General features: G+C 36.2%; 1 protein-coding gene across 2 annotated transcripts; it reads right to left on the minus strand.

Moving 5' to 3' along the window:
• Positions 1 to 1,114: 1,114 nt before the first annotated feature.
• On the minus strand, positions 1,115 to 5,686 carry LOC141648078 (uncharacterized). Of its 2 annotated transcripts, XM_074456535.1 has the most exons (8): positions 5,519 to 5,686; positions 4,512 to 4,890; positions 4,316 to 4,392; positions 3,952 to 4,086; positions 2,601 to 2,655; positions 2,426 to 2,513; positions 1,800 to 1,898; positions 1,115 to 1,625 (listed from the first exon to the last, which is right to left on the minus strand). In XM_074456535.1, exons 2-8 carry the CDS (start codon positions 4,868 to 4,870, stop codon positions 1,536 to 1,538), a joined length of 903 nt encoding a protein of 300 aa, XP_074312636.1. In that variant the 5' UTR covers positions 4,871 to 4,890; positions 5,519 to 5,686; the 3' UTR covers positions 1,115 to 1,535. The 2 variants fall into 2 exon arrangements, with proteins under 2 accessions (XP_074312636.1, XP_074312637.1); XM_074456536.1 differs by lacking the exon at positions 2,601 to 2,655 and having other exon boundaries at positions 2,426 to 2,533; positions 3,923 to 4,086; positions 5,519 to 5,638.
• Between the last annotated feature and the right edge of the window lie 8,124 nt (positions 5,687 to 13,810).

Raw genomic sequence — 13,810 nt, forward strand, 5'->3', positions numbered from 1 at the left:
TCCGCCTTCACCAAAGAACAAATTAAACCTTTTTGAGTCTTTTATATACATATATTATGTCCATTTAATCATATTAGATTCTCATATATATGCATTGTTCTAAAGTTCAGTGTTTTTATAGGCATTATTTTAGTCCTATTGTGCTTATGTAAGGGATGGTGTAGATTTCAGTTGTTTTTTCTTCATATTATATGGCTAACTTCCTTAGTATTTTACATAAATGCATGTATTACAAGGTTTTATGAGCGGGAATAACTAATATGTGATCAGTCATATTACATGGAATCAAACATGTACTTATTTTATAATGCTCTTATCCTTTTCCATCATAACAAAACAAAAACTATATTTCATACTTTCTCCGTGCCGGTTTATCGATCGCTTTTAGACATTATTGAGATAAAATTAATTAATGTAACAGTTGATTGTGCATATAAACCCAATGCATCTTCAAGTTTTCAATAATAACTTACGAATGGTAGGTTAAGGCTATAAGTTTTTCTTACACGATGGGAACAAATTCCTTTTGTCATTACTACGTATAATTCTCTAGCTTATTTTTTTTACTTGCTTACCAACTATAAACTTCGTTTTTGCATTTCTCAAAACAAAATCTATTCTTTCGAAAGTTTATTCTATATAAGTGCACCATAAATGGGTAAATAGAGAAATTTATATTAATAGCTGGCTTATTTCGAAAGTTATATTTTGAAAGTATTTCCTTTAATTTTTGCATTTGACAAAGCATTTAGAATCTCTTAATGTATAAATAATTAAATCTGTATTATAACTAAAAATAGTAATAAGAGATTCTAACAAGTGGCCCGTGCATCGCACGGGCATTAAATCTAGTATCAATATAATACGTACACCGGAACAATGTTCATGTATTATTATCCTTTAAAAGCCGATTGTTAGGGCCTAACCAATAGAGTTTTGTACCAATGAGCACTTTGATCAACTCGTAAGGGGTTTTTCTACCTTATTTAGAGGTCTCAGGTTCAAGCCGGAATGCAACAGTGTTAAAGCTTACGAGGAGAGCTTTAACACCCTAGTGGTCCTACCCGACTCGAATTCGGGCTAAACCCAGATGGTATACACAAAAAAACCAAGCTGTGGATGACATTTGTCCGCTATTTCAGAGGTTCTTCCATATTGCGAAGAGAGCTTAAAAAGAGAGTTCAAACCAGTGCTAAAAAATTAAGGCATTATAAGAGTAATCTACTGTCTCGAAAGAAAGCTACGACGTCTAAGATTTTCTATGTACTTAAAGTGGTCTTACAGTGCCCAAATTAAGTGGGATATGTTGTAAATTTAATGAAAAAAGAACACAGCATTCTTTCCCTATAAACCTTCCAAAATACAAATAGCAAAACCCTCCTGTGTCACCTGCCAGGCGGCAGAGCATTTCCGATGCTCCATCCATGCGCAGTTCATTTTCGGGATCCAGTCTTCTGTAAGATGGTCAGCTGTTCTAGCCCTTTGTACTTGATTACTTTAGTCACTTTGCTGATGCTGGAAAGGCTCTTGCTTCTTCAAGATATATCTTGGACAAAGGTTCTTAGGCAACCGTTTATTACTCTTGGTGCTGAACCGTCACAAAACCGTTTGGAAAGATCCACGGCCTTTACATGCATTGACAGGTTTTGGAAAGAAATTCGTGATGTGATGAATGTGTTCCAAATATCTTAAAGAAAGTATTGAGTCTTGTATGACACCGTCTTCCAGTGAGACCACCCAAAATGCTCGAGTTACAGTGAGACGGTCTCATATAAGAACTTGAGTAAAGAAAACAGTACCTCGTTGATGACAATCTGGTGTCGTGTTTTCAGCATGGAAATTTCAGACATTGCTAAATGAAGAATAGAGAACTCCAAAATTCTTCCAGCTGGCTCTGCCTGCCAGTTCAGAATTCAGAATGGTGGAAATGCATCAGGATCAAATAAGAGAAAGCAACCGGGAAATAAAAAGAGTACAAAAACTGATACGATTGTTAAGGGCATTCCAAGACACCACAAATTCTCACATGAGACGGTCTCAAGATCCCATCAACAACAACATCATAGCCTTAATCCCAAAATGATTTGGGGTCGGCTGACATGAATCATCATTTAGAACCGTCCATGGGTGAACGCACACCTCAAAAATGCGAAAAATAGAAAAGAAAAGGTGCAAAACAAAAGGGGAGTAAAACATACGTAATACAAAAATCAGGTAAACTTATAGGTTTTAAAATCGAAGTCCGGATTCTTTTATAAAAACTTAGAATAAATTGGAGTAATAATGGGTAATGGACAAGGTATATAAATTGGGTTGGTCTCACAGTATATGTAACATGCAAAACCTCTTTCAAACGACTTATTTCACAGCAATAAATTGATAATAACGCAGAGTTAAAAAGAGGAGCCATCGGTAGAATGTTAACCTTCCAATTAGATGGGGCTACTTTGTCTATCACCAGAACATGTTCGTCCCATTTGTCAACTGTTGCAACCAAGAGTTTCCTTGTGAATCTAAAGAAGAGATTAGCGGCCTTAATAAGCTCAAAGCTCTATATGTAAATCATACAAATTAAGCAAAAGAATGTATGTGAAACTTGCCGTAGAAGCAATTTGCCATACACCAACTTCAGAGGAGCTGAAAGAACTTCTGCTTCTGTCATTTCAAGTACATATCGTCAATCAATATTCTCAAGTTTAGTATAAGAAGTATGCCACAAAGCTTAAACCGATGACTGATGAGTGTGAAGTGGCTACAATAGTGTGTAAATGAGCACATGAAGCATTCAGCTGACAAATAAGTCTACGAGTTCATACATAAAAGTCTTGGTTTTGTGTTTTACCCCGATTCTAATCCCTACCTTATTCTCGCTGGTTGACCCTCTCTTTTCTATTTTAGTTCCTGAACAAGAGAGAGTAGGTACAAGAATAACATAGAACGAAAAAGAACCATGAATAATTGTATACAAATAATGTTTAAAAAGAACAAAAGTAGCATGCCATGATTGAATCCACTGTAAAAATATATATCTGTTTTAAACCTTTGACAAAGATGTCAAAGCAAAATCAAAAAGATGTGGCAGAGTAAGTGGATTAGTGATTTAATGACAGCAGCAGTTGCAGACTTGCAGACAACAAGACATAAACCAGAAAAATGGAGTGCAGATCAAGGAAATGAGCTTACATATCACTTTTGCGAATTGCGATCCATTAAAAATCGTAGCTGTGGTTAGCCTATCAGAGAGGACGCCATATCTAAAGTCTAAACGGCCAAATAGTGATATGAAACTTTTGGAAAACAGGGACTTATAGAGCAGGGGGCTCAAGTATTCAACTTTCATCACCGTTGCCTAATTTGATATGAATTGCCACATCCTGCTATGCAATACACTCTTAATAGAGCTCTCTTCCATTCACTGGATTTGCAACATCTATTTTGGGCAAATTCACTGGACTTGCATACATTTTCATTTTAGGCTAAAGGTAACCACATCATTTATCCTTCTTCTGAGGAGGGGAAAGAAAGTATGGAGATGTTAGTTGCTTTCTTACTCTAATACTTATACAATGCAACAATGTTGCAGCCCCAGAGAATGGGAGGGAGTAGATTTTAAGTTAACACCATCACGTAATAAGCTCAAACCAATTTGTCAATCTTTCGGGATGGACTACGGAGTGAAGCTGGTAACCATGACTTTCATTCAGCTCTATTGTTGAAACTTGACATCGACACAAAAGCTTTGATGGGATTCAAATGACTTGGAGAGGGAGAAGAGAGGGAGAGATTATCTCTGTTTGGATACCCAAATGGGTTGGTGGGAAATGAAGGGAAAATTTGAAGGACAATTTCAACTATCCCTCTTCCTCTCCCCTTGCCCCGAGATACATCTGGTACTAGCATGAAAATTAAAGTCAGTATCTACATATATAAAAGTTATAAAGTGAAACTTACCAATCAACGATTCTGCATCAAATTGGTTGCGAAGTTGCTCAGCTTCTTCAACAGTGGAGGTGTTAATGGGGGGTCCTCCGAACCTCATGTGATCATATTGATGTATGGAGCTTTTGTCAAAGATGTACTCAGATTCTGATTTACAGCAGCAAAGTAATTTCAGTAGATACATTACTAATTTACAAAAAACAAATCTCACCTTTGTATCAAGGGTAACTATATATCCACGGGTGAAACAACTTTGTCCACGGAACAATCACTGTCACGCATGTAATATACATTCTGTGGATAAAGGCGTTTCACCCTTGAAAAGAGTGCCTCCATTAATCAAAGCAAGCTTTTTGAGTAAACAAATGGCACTGACCTCTAGGGGCATTCAATCGCTTCTCAAACAAACGAACCGGATCATGCCCATCCATACACGAAGCATATACAATCAATCTGCCCTTTCCATTTTCCAAACACGCAACATGTACTTCAAAATCCAAACTAAATAAACAATATAAAGAGAAGTAAGCCCAAATCCAAAAGCAATATGGAAAAGGTCGAAATTACTGTACAAGGCAAGTTCTCGGGCAGCTCTTGGACTGCAAAATCTCCCATTCTTATCAAGTCTTGGCAATGTATATGTGTCATCTTCTTTACCATCAGTTAACAACGAGGAGGAAGATTCATTTTCTTTGAGTGTAACAGGTAGAGACCCAACACTTGAAACAAAAAGTTGGCTCTTAATTTGTCGTCGGGGCTTGAAATTCTTGAAACTGCTAGTACTATTGCTGCTGTTATAACTACAACTAAAGTAAGAAGATGAAATTTGCTGGTGGGGCCGCAAATTTATCGAGAAATGCCCGAAAAGGGTTTTTGTGCTACTGCTAATGCTGCTGCTGCAAGTACTCAACATCAAGGGACCTCCTTCCATTCTACTCTCCTAATCCCTAGCTGTTACAAGAAAATAATCACAATTGCACCCCCGAAAATTTGCTAAAAATACAGCTCTAGGTTGTTCATTGCCTCAAAAATCAACTACAATATACCATTTACCATCAAATTTGTTGCAGTATAAGATTGAATTTAGTAAAAAATACTCGTAGAAGATAAAGGCAACCAAAACTAAAGAAATTGCAGGAAAATAAATTCAACAGATAAGAAGCATCAACAAGCCTTAATTCCAAAATGATTTGGGGCCGGCTGACAACTTTTGAAACCGCCATTGAACAAAAAAGAACAGAAACATCAATCTATTTCCCAAAACAAAAAATATAAATTGAAGTAAACCCTATGAATATAACCATTAAAATGTGCCATTAAAATTACCCAGTGGGTCCCACTTATCTTCTTCTATTTCCCCTATAAAACAAGGTAAGCACAACAAATTACTGCACAGTAAGTATGCATTTTTATCTCTTGCTAAGGGGCTTTGGAAGTAGATAACAACATAGAAAGAACAGTAAAAAGTGGTAGTAACATTACAAAATGACATGAACAAAGAGAAGTTTTAAGAGAAGACAAGAAAAGGGCAGTTAAGCATGAATATAGAAAATGAGCAGAAAAGAGAGAAAATTCTCACCTGTGTAATGGAGTTTAGAAGAAGTTGAATGGTGAAACAGGTAATTTGTTCAGAAAGGGGAGGGAAAGTGTAATGGTGTATTATCAACAACAGCAACAAACGACATGGACTATTGTCAATCCATATAATAAGGATTCTGCTGTATTAGGAGCAAATATCTTGCCCTTCAATTTTCTTTTTTCTTTTAAGTCATATAATAAAAAAAACTTTCTTTTTTCTGTTAAGTCATATAATAAATAATTAGTATAGATCCCGAAAAGATAATAATTTAATGGAAAAATCATTTTTTTTTCTTATATGAGTAAGGCCGTATTCTTTTGGACTGAAATTGTCTAAACTGAATTGAACTGAAATAAAAATAAAAACATTATAATAATAATACCAATAATAACAACAACAACAACATAATAAGAGAGTGGAGGAGTTATATCATCCGCAATTGCCTGAATCTCGAGGCATTCTTCGAACCAATCATAGACTTATTAAGATATGTAAAGCGCAAATGCGCCAAGTATCAGAGCTTGTGTGAGGCAGTTGCCTATGGTTTCTTACCTTTTTCTTTCTCTTCATTGGGGGAGTTGGGGACAGATGCTATTGCCTTACTCAAGCAGATTCAGAAATTTTATGTGTCCCAGGATGCCGGTGCTCGCGCTGCTACTTTTATTTTTACTAGACTTAGCTTTACTATTGCTAAGGGAGTGGGCGCCCAGATTGTATCTCGGCTGCCCACCGATTTCTTGTAAACTTTTGATTGATTAATAAAAATTTGCTGTTTAAAAATAAAATAAAAAAATAATAATAATAATAACAACAACAACAACAACAACAATAATAATAATAATAATTATAATAAATATTATAATAACAATAATACCAATAATAATAATAAATATTATAATAATATTATTCATTATTATTAATAATAATATAGTAATAATTTAATAAGTTATATAAAAAATAAAATAGTAATATAATAATAAATATAGTAATAATATAATATATTAGTAATATAAATGATAACATTATTAATAAGAATATAATATATTAAATAATATAATATATTAATAATAATAAAAATAACTAAAAAATAAATATGATAAGTATAATATAAATATTATAAATAATAATAACAATTAATAATAAGAATAATAAGATGTAATATAATAATTTATTAATATAATAATAATAATAATAAATATGTTATTAATAATATTAATAAAAATGAATATATTAATAAAATAATAAATAAAATATAATAATAATAATAATAATAATAATATAATAATAATAATACCATTAATCATAATAATATAATAATAAATAAATATATTAGATAATAATAATAATAATAATAATAATAATAATAATAATAGTAATATAATAAATATTAAAAAGAAATATTAATATAATAATAACAATAGTAAATAAATTAATATAATAACAATGATAACAATAAGAATATAAAATAAGAACAATAATATTAATGTTGAATAAACTAATCAACGAATCGAATCGAATGGAGCTTATTTGAATCGAATCGAACTTAATAGAATTTGAATCGAATCGAACTTATTAAAGCTGAAATTAAGTCCAAAAGAGTAGGGCCTAAGTGGAGCTTGGAGGGGAAACTTTTGATAACTTTTATTCTCTTAGTAGTAATCGTAATTGTGAAGAAGACCTAACTTCACCATTGTTGATCAAGTAAGCTCTATGTTGTATCACTGTAAACACAAAGCTAAATAAAAGAGAAATTATTATTGAGTAAATTGTGTTTGTTACAAGTGAGATAATTAAGGTGTAAGAGTAAAGTAAACTATATATATATATATATATATATATATATATATATATATATATATATATATATATACACATCAGTTAGTTAATTACCTATCAATTGCAATCCTAGTCTTTCTACCAAAAACTTGTGTTGTTGTTCTCCTAAGGGCTTTGTCATTATATCTGCAAGTTGAAGGCTTGGCTTCACATGGATTGGAACAATAAGTCCTTCCTGTATTTTCTCTCTAACATAATCACAGTCAATGTCAAGATGTTTTGTCATTTCATGAAAGACAGGATTGGGGGCTATATGCTCTGCTGCCCTATTATCACAGTGAAGATCTATAGGTGTAGGCACTGTCACTTCTAGATCTCTCAGTAATCTTTCCAACCACACTATTTAACCAGCAGTATAAGACATGCATCTGTACTCAGCTTCTGTACTGCTTTCACTAACTGTCTTTTGCTTCTTTGTCTCCCAGGATAACAAAGAATTGCCTAACATAACACAATATCCAGACAAAGACTTGCAACTGAAAGCACATTGCTCCCAGTCTGCATCAGAGAATGCCTTTAACTGTAACTAGCTCAGAATTTGCAGGATAAAACAGCCATGCATTGACTGAGTGTTTTAGGTATTTCACAACATGTAAGGCAGCTTGCATATGAGGAACTCTAGGCTGACTTAGAAATTGACTAAGGTGCTGAACTGAGTAAGATATTCAGGCCTAGTAAGGTTAAGATAGAGTAGTCTGCCCACCAACCTTATGTATCTCTCTGGATAAGGCAACAACTCACCTTAATCAGTAGAGAGTTTGAGTCCTCTTGGCATAGGAAAAGGAGTTTCTGTACAATTCTCCATCCTCAAGTCCTTTATTATATCAGTTATGTATTTCCTTTGATTTAGGAGAATCCCTGTTTTATTTCTTGCCACCTCCAAACCCAAAAAATATCTCATAAGCCCTAAGTCTTTGATGGTGAAAGTAACATCCAGACTCTCTTTAATCTTTGTGATTTCCTCATGACTGTCCTCTTAGATGATCAAATCATCAACATACACTAGGATAACAATAAAACTCCCTGAAACAATGCTCTCCCTTGTAAAGAGAGAATAGTCTTGGTTGGATTGAATGAACCCTAGACTTAACAAATGTCTTGACAATTGTATGTTCCATTGCCGGCTTACCTGCTTAAGACCATATAGTGATCTCTTAAGCCTGCAAACCTGACCTGCTCCTGCTTTTATATAACCTTGAGGTGGCCTCATGTATACTTCTTCCTCAATGTAGCCATATAAGAAGGCATTGTTTATGTCCAATTGGTGTAATGGCCATCCCTTTACTGCAACTGCTATCAAAGTTCTGAGAGTGGCAAACTTTGCTACAGGGGAGAATGTATGCTTGTAATCCTTATCCTTGACCTGATTATATCCCTTAGCCACCAATCTTGCTTTAAATATCTCAATGCTACCATCTGCTCTATGTTTGATTTTGTACACCCATTTAGACCCAATGGCTTTCTTGTTGGGAGGTAGGTCACTAAGTTCCCAAGTGTGATTGGCCTCTAGAGCCTGGATTTCCTTATCCATAGCTTCTATCCATTTCTTATCCCTTTGTGCTTCAAACAAATTGCCACGTGCATACTCTTACAGTACAACATTCAAGGAACTGATGTACTCAGAATCAAATATAGTGAGTTCCTGAAGAATTGATGTATGATATGCAACAGAAGTGGATGCAACAGTGGTGGATTTAGAAAATTGGAATGGAAGTTTACGATTGCATTGATATCCTTTAAGCCTTGAAGACAATTGCTTTGGTCTGTCTGATCTTCTAGCAACTGGATCAAATCCATGGACTCCATTAGCAGTATCAAACCCATGGACCTGAGGAACAGTATCAGAGGTTGTTCTGGTACTATCATTGTGTATGATAGTAGTTGTTGCATTGTCACCACTATTAGCTGCAGTATTTATAGTATTTGGAGAAGTATTGATATTAGTAGTAGAAGTAGTGATATTAGTATTAGGATTTTGTGTAATATTATTTGTACTATTTTCAGGTGTATATTCAGAAAAATAAGGATTGTAATTTGAATGAAAATTGGTTGAAGTTGAAGGTCTATCTTTTTCAAGAAATGGAAAAATGTGTTCTTTGAATACTATGTCTCTGCTTGTAAAACTGTATGATTATCTAAATCATAGAGCTTGTATCCTTTCTACCCAAAGGGATATCCAATGAAGATATATCTTCTAGCCTTTGCACCAAACTTATATCTATGAGTAATAGGCATAGTAGCATAGGATAATGAGCCTAATACTCTTAATTCAGAATAAGATGGTTGCTCTCCAAATAACATCTCATAAGGTGTTTTCCACTTAAGAATGGGTGTAGGCATCTTATTAATCAGGCATGTTGCTATGAGCAAGCAATCTCCCCAAAACTTAAGTGGCAAACCTGCCTGTAATCTGAGGGCTCTAGCAGTCTCAATGAGATGCCTGTGTTTCCTTTCAACACGCTCATTTTATTGAGGTCTACGTGTCATAGATTTCTAATGGAGTATACCTCTGTCTTTGAACATAGCATTGCAAGGGCCTTGAACAAATTTAGTCCCATTATCTGTTCTAATAACCCTTACTTTTGCACCAAATTATGTTTCAATGTGATTCAAGAAATCTCTGATCAAGTGAGGGACTTGATCCTTTGTTTGTATAAAAAAAGTCCATGTAGTTCTTGTGTAATCATCCAAAACGGTAAGAAAGAACTTAGCACCAAATAGTGCCCTAGTTCTATATGGGCCCCAAACATCAAGGTGAATTAAAGCAAACTTTTATTTGGAATGAGAAACGCTGATATTAAATGGTAATCGATGATGTTTTGCCATTACACAGGTTTCACAATCAAAAACAGCATTACTAGTCAAATGAAAACCAGAAAGATATCCCATCTTATCAAAAGAAGTGTGCCCTAATCTTTGATGCAACAATTTTACATCAACAGTCTGAACACAATTATTTACAGGGTTTTCTAAAGCTTTTGGAGTTTGCATAGGCAACTCTTTATTTACAGAAGTATAGCATTTGAGGGAATATTGGGCTTGCCAGGTTGCAATGCACTTCTCAAGAGATAGAGATTCAAATGTCTTTGAGCTTTGGCCACAACAGACTTATTTAAAGGGTCCTGAAACCAACACTCATGATGGAAGAAAATGAGTTTCAGGTTGGAATCTAATCCCGCATTTATATAAACTAGACCCAACCAAGTAGACGATCACGCGGCTGAGTGGAACCCCACTCGACCGAGTGGAGAACCGAGTACCACTGGGCAGTAATCTGGTAGTCTGTAAAAATGGTCACTCGACCGAGTGACCATCCACTCGACCGAGTGGAGCTTTCACTCGATCAAGTGGACCAGCCACTCGACCGAGTGCCGGTCGAGTACAACTTATACGGGAAAATTGTTGGTGAGATGTTGCTTTCGGAACCTTATCACTTCATATTTTCCACACAAAACCCTTCTCAAACACTATTCACATCGCTCTCTAAACTCCCCCAACATCTCTCTAAACTCTTCATCAACAAAACCTCTCAAAACCCTAATTCTCTAGAGAAGATTCTTGCCTCCTTGTTCTTCCACTTTGTTATAAGTTCATCTACACTCCTTCTTCCCTTTAATCTAGTCTTAACAATCTTATTTAGTTAGTAGATTACTCTATACCTACTTAAGTTGTATGAATTAAAGGAGATATTTAAGGGGTTAATTAGTGTTGTTATTATAGCAGATTGTAGTATTGATTATAGTAATTAATATGTGTAGGGAGCTTCACTGAGGAGCATTTCTAGTGAGTAGTTTGTGGATTTATAAATACAACCTTGAGGTAGGATTTTCCCTACTTAGCTATGGTGATATTAGTGTTTAGTTGTACATTTATTATCATTAATTGTATTTGTCTCATGATAGTTGCATTGTAACATGTTTTGGTAATTAGGGTTTATCATATAAGATGACTTCATGTTAATTAAGTTAAGATAAGGATGGTAAAATTGTTACAAAGATGATTACATTGCATTATAACATGTTAAAGAGTAATTAAATGAGAATAAATGAATTAGTGAAGAGTTGAGCATGATTGTACTTGTTTTGCTAACATGGTTACATAGTTGTGTTGTTTGGGCTTGTTGGTTTATTCATGGTTGGTGGATAATGGAGAGTGCCGGAGGATTATTGGTTATGATTTTGGAGACGGAAGGCGGTTGGGAAACCATCTTCCGCTCAAGTCACCCTTGAAGCTTTCCACTGCAAGGGGGATGTGCACATTTAGTACTTGGGTTACGTAGGGACTCGTGTGGCGAGGCACGACGTCTGGCAGGGAACTCGAGTCGCACTAGGGCCCGGTACCACGGACGTGTTCCGAGTACCTTGTGTGTTAGTAATGTCGTGGGCGTGTTCCGGTCATCGGTTTGTGGAGATGTATGTTGGAGGGTGATTTCTTATCTTTCACCATACTTTGTTGGTTTCATCTTGCATTGTCATATGTTTAGGTAAGATTAGTATCGCTTGCATGGAACCTTATATCATTGAGCTAACACTTGGTTTTGAATTACCTGTGGTGAACCATATGGTGATTTTCGCCCATATAGGGAGCAATGTTGACAGGTTAGCATGATTGATTCGAGGGCTTGGGTAGCGGTCTTCACTTGTCATCTCCACTTGTGTTTATCTTAGCTTTTTGATTATTAAACTCCTACCTTTCGATTTGGTTGTATAACATTCGGGATGGTATTTGCATCCCCCAACTTGTAACCACTTAACTTTAACTTATCTATTTCTCTATGTTGAGTTTGGAACTTCTCTACTTGATCGCACAACAAAACTTAGGAAACCAAGTCTTGTAATGCCTCCACGTGTTGGGAATGACTAAAGGAAAGGGTCCTGACTTATGGGGGTGTTACAAAGTGGTATCAGAGCATCGGTTTTGGAGCCTAGACCAATGAACCAATGAACTAGGGTGAGTCACTAAAATGAACCCGGTTTGAGTCATAGAGAACTTGTAACAAGTTTGGGAGATGTCCCAAGGCTGTGCCATTGTACTCTTAACTTAAGTCGGTCACTATGCGGGGGCAATGGGGCGTGTGTGATGCATATGGTTGTTGCATATTTCTTGCTTAGTGTTGCGGATTTGTTACATGCTTGATAATATCCTATGTGACAACATGTTGATGATGATACAATTATGAAGGATGTGTTAATGTGACCATATTCTAATTGTCGTCATATGTGAGTTGTATGTCGTATCAATGCCTCTACTTTTCCCGTACATGTGTTTAGTAACATGTAAATAGGATTATATGTGGACTTATAGAAGTTGGGTTGGATAAATAGCCTTTAAGAGACGTACTTGGTCAAGTGGAAGAAGGGACTCGGTCGACTAGAAGGCACTCGACCGAGTGCCCCTGTCACTCAACCGAGTGGACATATTTACAGACCCTTAGGGCATCCTGTAAACGTGGGCACTCAACCGAGTGGAGGATCTACTCGACCGAGTGTGTGTCACTCGGCCGAGTATAAGGACCACTCGACCGAGTGGACTTGGGGGATTTCTGGGAGAGTTTCTGTAAGCCTAGTCAATCGACCGAGTGGGACACCACTTGACCAATCGGGCTCACCACTCAACCGAGTGATATTACACACTCGATCGAGTGGACCTGTGTTGTGGTCAATGCCGTTTGCCTTCCAATTTGGAGTGTGTATTGACGTTTGTTACGCTTATCGAAGAGACATAATGCCGAGAACCCGTGCAAGGACCACATCACCTCTATCCCGCATATCCGAAGAGGGGATGGAGCGACTCATAGCTCAAAATGAAGCCCTCACCGAGGCCCTTAGGAATGTCACTATAGAGAGATATGCGGCAATGGATGCCTCCGCCTAGAGCACCGCCATCTCGCACCACCGCCCCACCAAGTACCTTAGAGGTGGGGAGTCTTGTCTCTTTAGTGACTGGGTGAGGGAAATGGAGAATGTATTCGAGGTCGTAAGGTGTCTCGAGGAGCTTAAGGTGGAGCAAGCCGTCTTCTACTTAGGAGGTCTCGCGGGGGGATTGATACCGTCGTAGAGTACCAAAGATAAATTTATAATCCAAACTACTACTATAGCTAGTGGCAGTCAGGGTCGAACCACAGAGAGGCGATGCAATTAATAGTTGTCCGATTTTAGTCTTAAAGTAACAAATGTGTGGGGGTTTGTTTTGAATTGTTCTATAACTAAAGTAATTAAATGAATGATAAAAGAATTGGATGAAATCAAATTTTAAAAGGATATGATCGGTTCACTGTAGTTTCGGCGACAGTATCCTAGGTAAGTCTGAGATAATCACGTGAGAGGGGAAAATAAGAAGTCCTCTCGGTCCATTCTTAACAGGTAGCATCTTTCGATCTCGCTATGGGTCCCTAATATCACTAGTACTGACTCTCGTCCTGAAAAGTGATTTAAAAGTCTGAATTAACGTATCTCT

The sequence above is a fragment of the Silene latifolia genome, chromosome 3 (genome assembly GCF_048544455.1).
Source record: "Silene latifolia isolate original U9 population chromosome 3, ASM4854445v1, whole genome shotgun sequence".
In the NCBI taxonomy this organism is placed as follows: Eukaryota; Viridiplantae; Streptophyta; class Magnoliopsida; order Caryophyllales; family Caryophyllaceae; genus Silene; species Silene latifolia.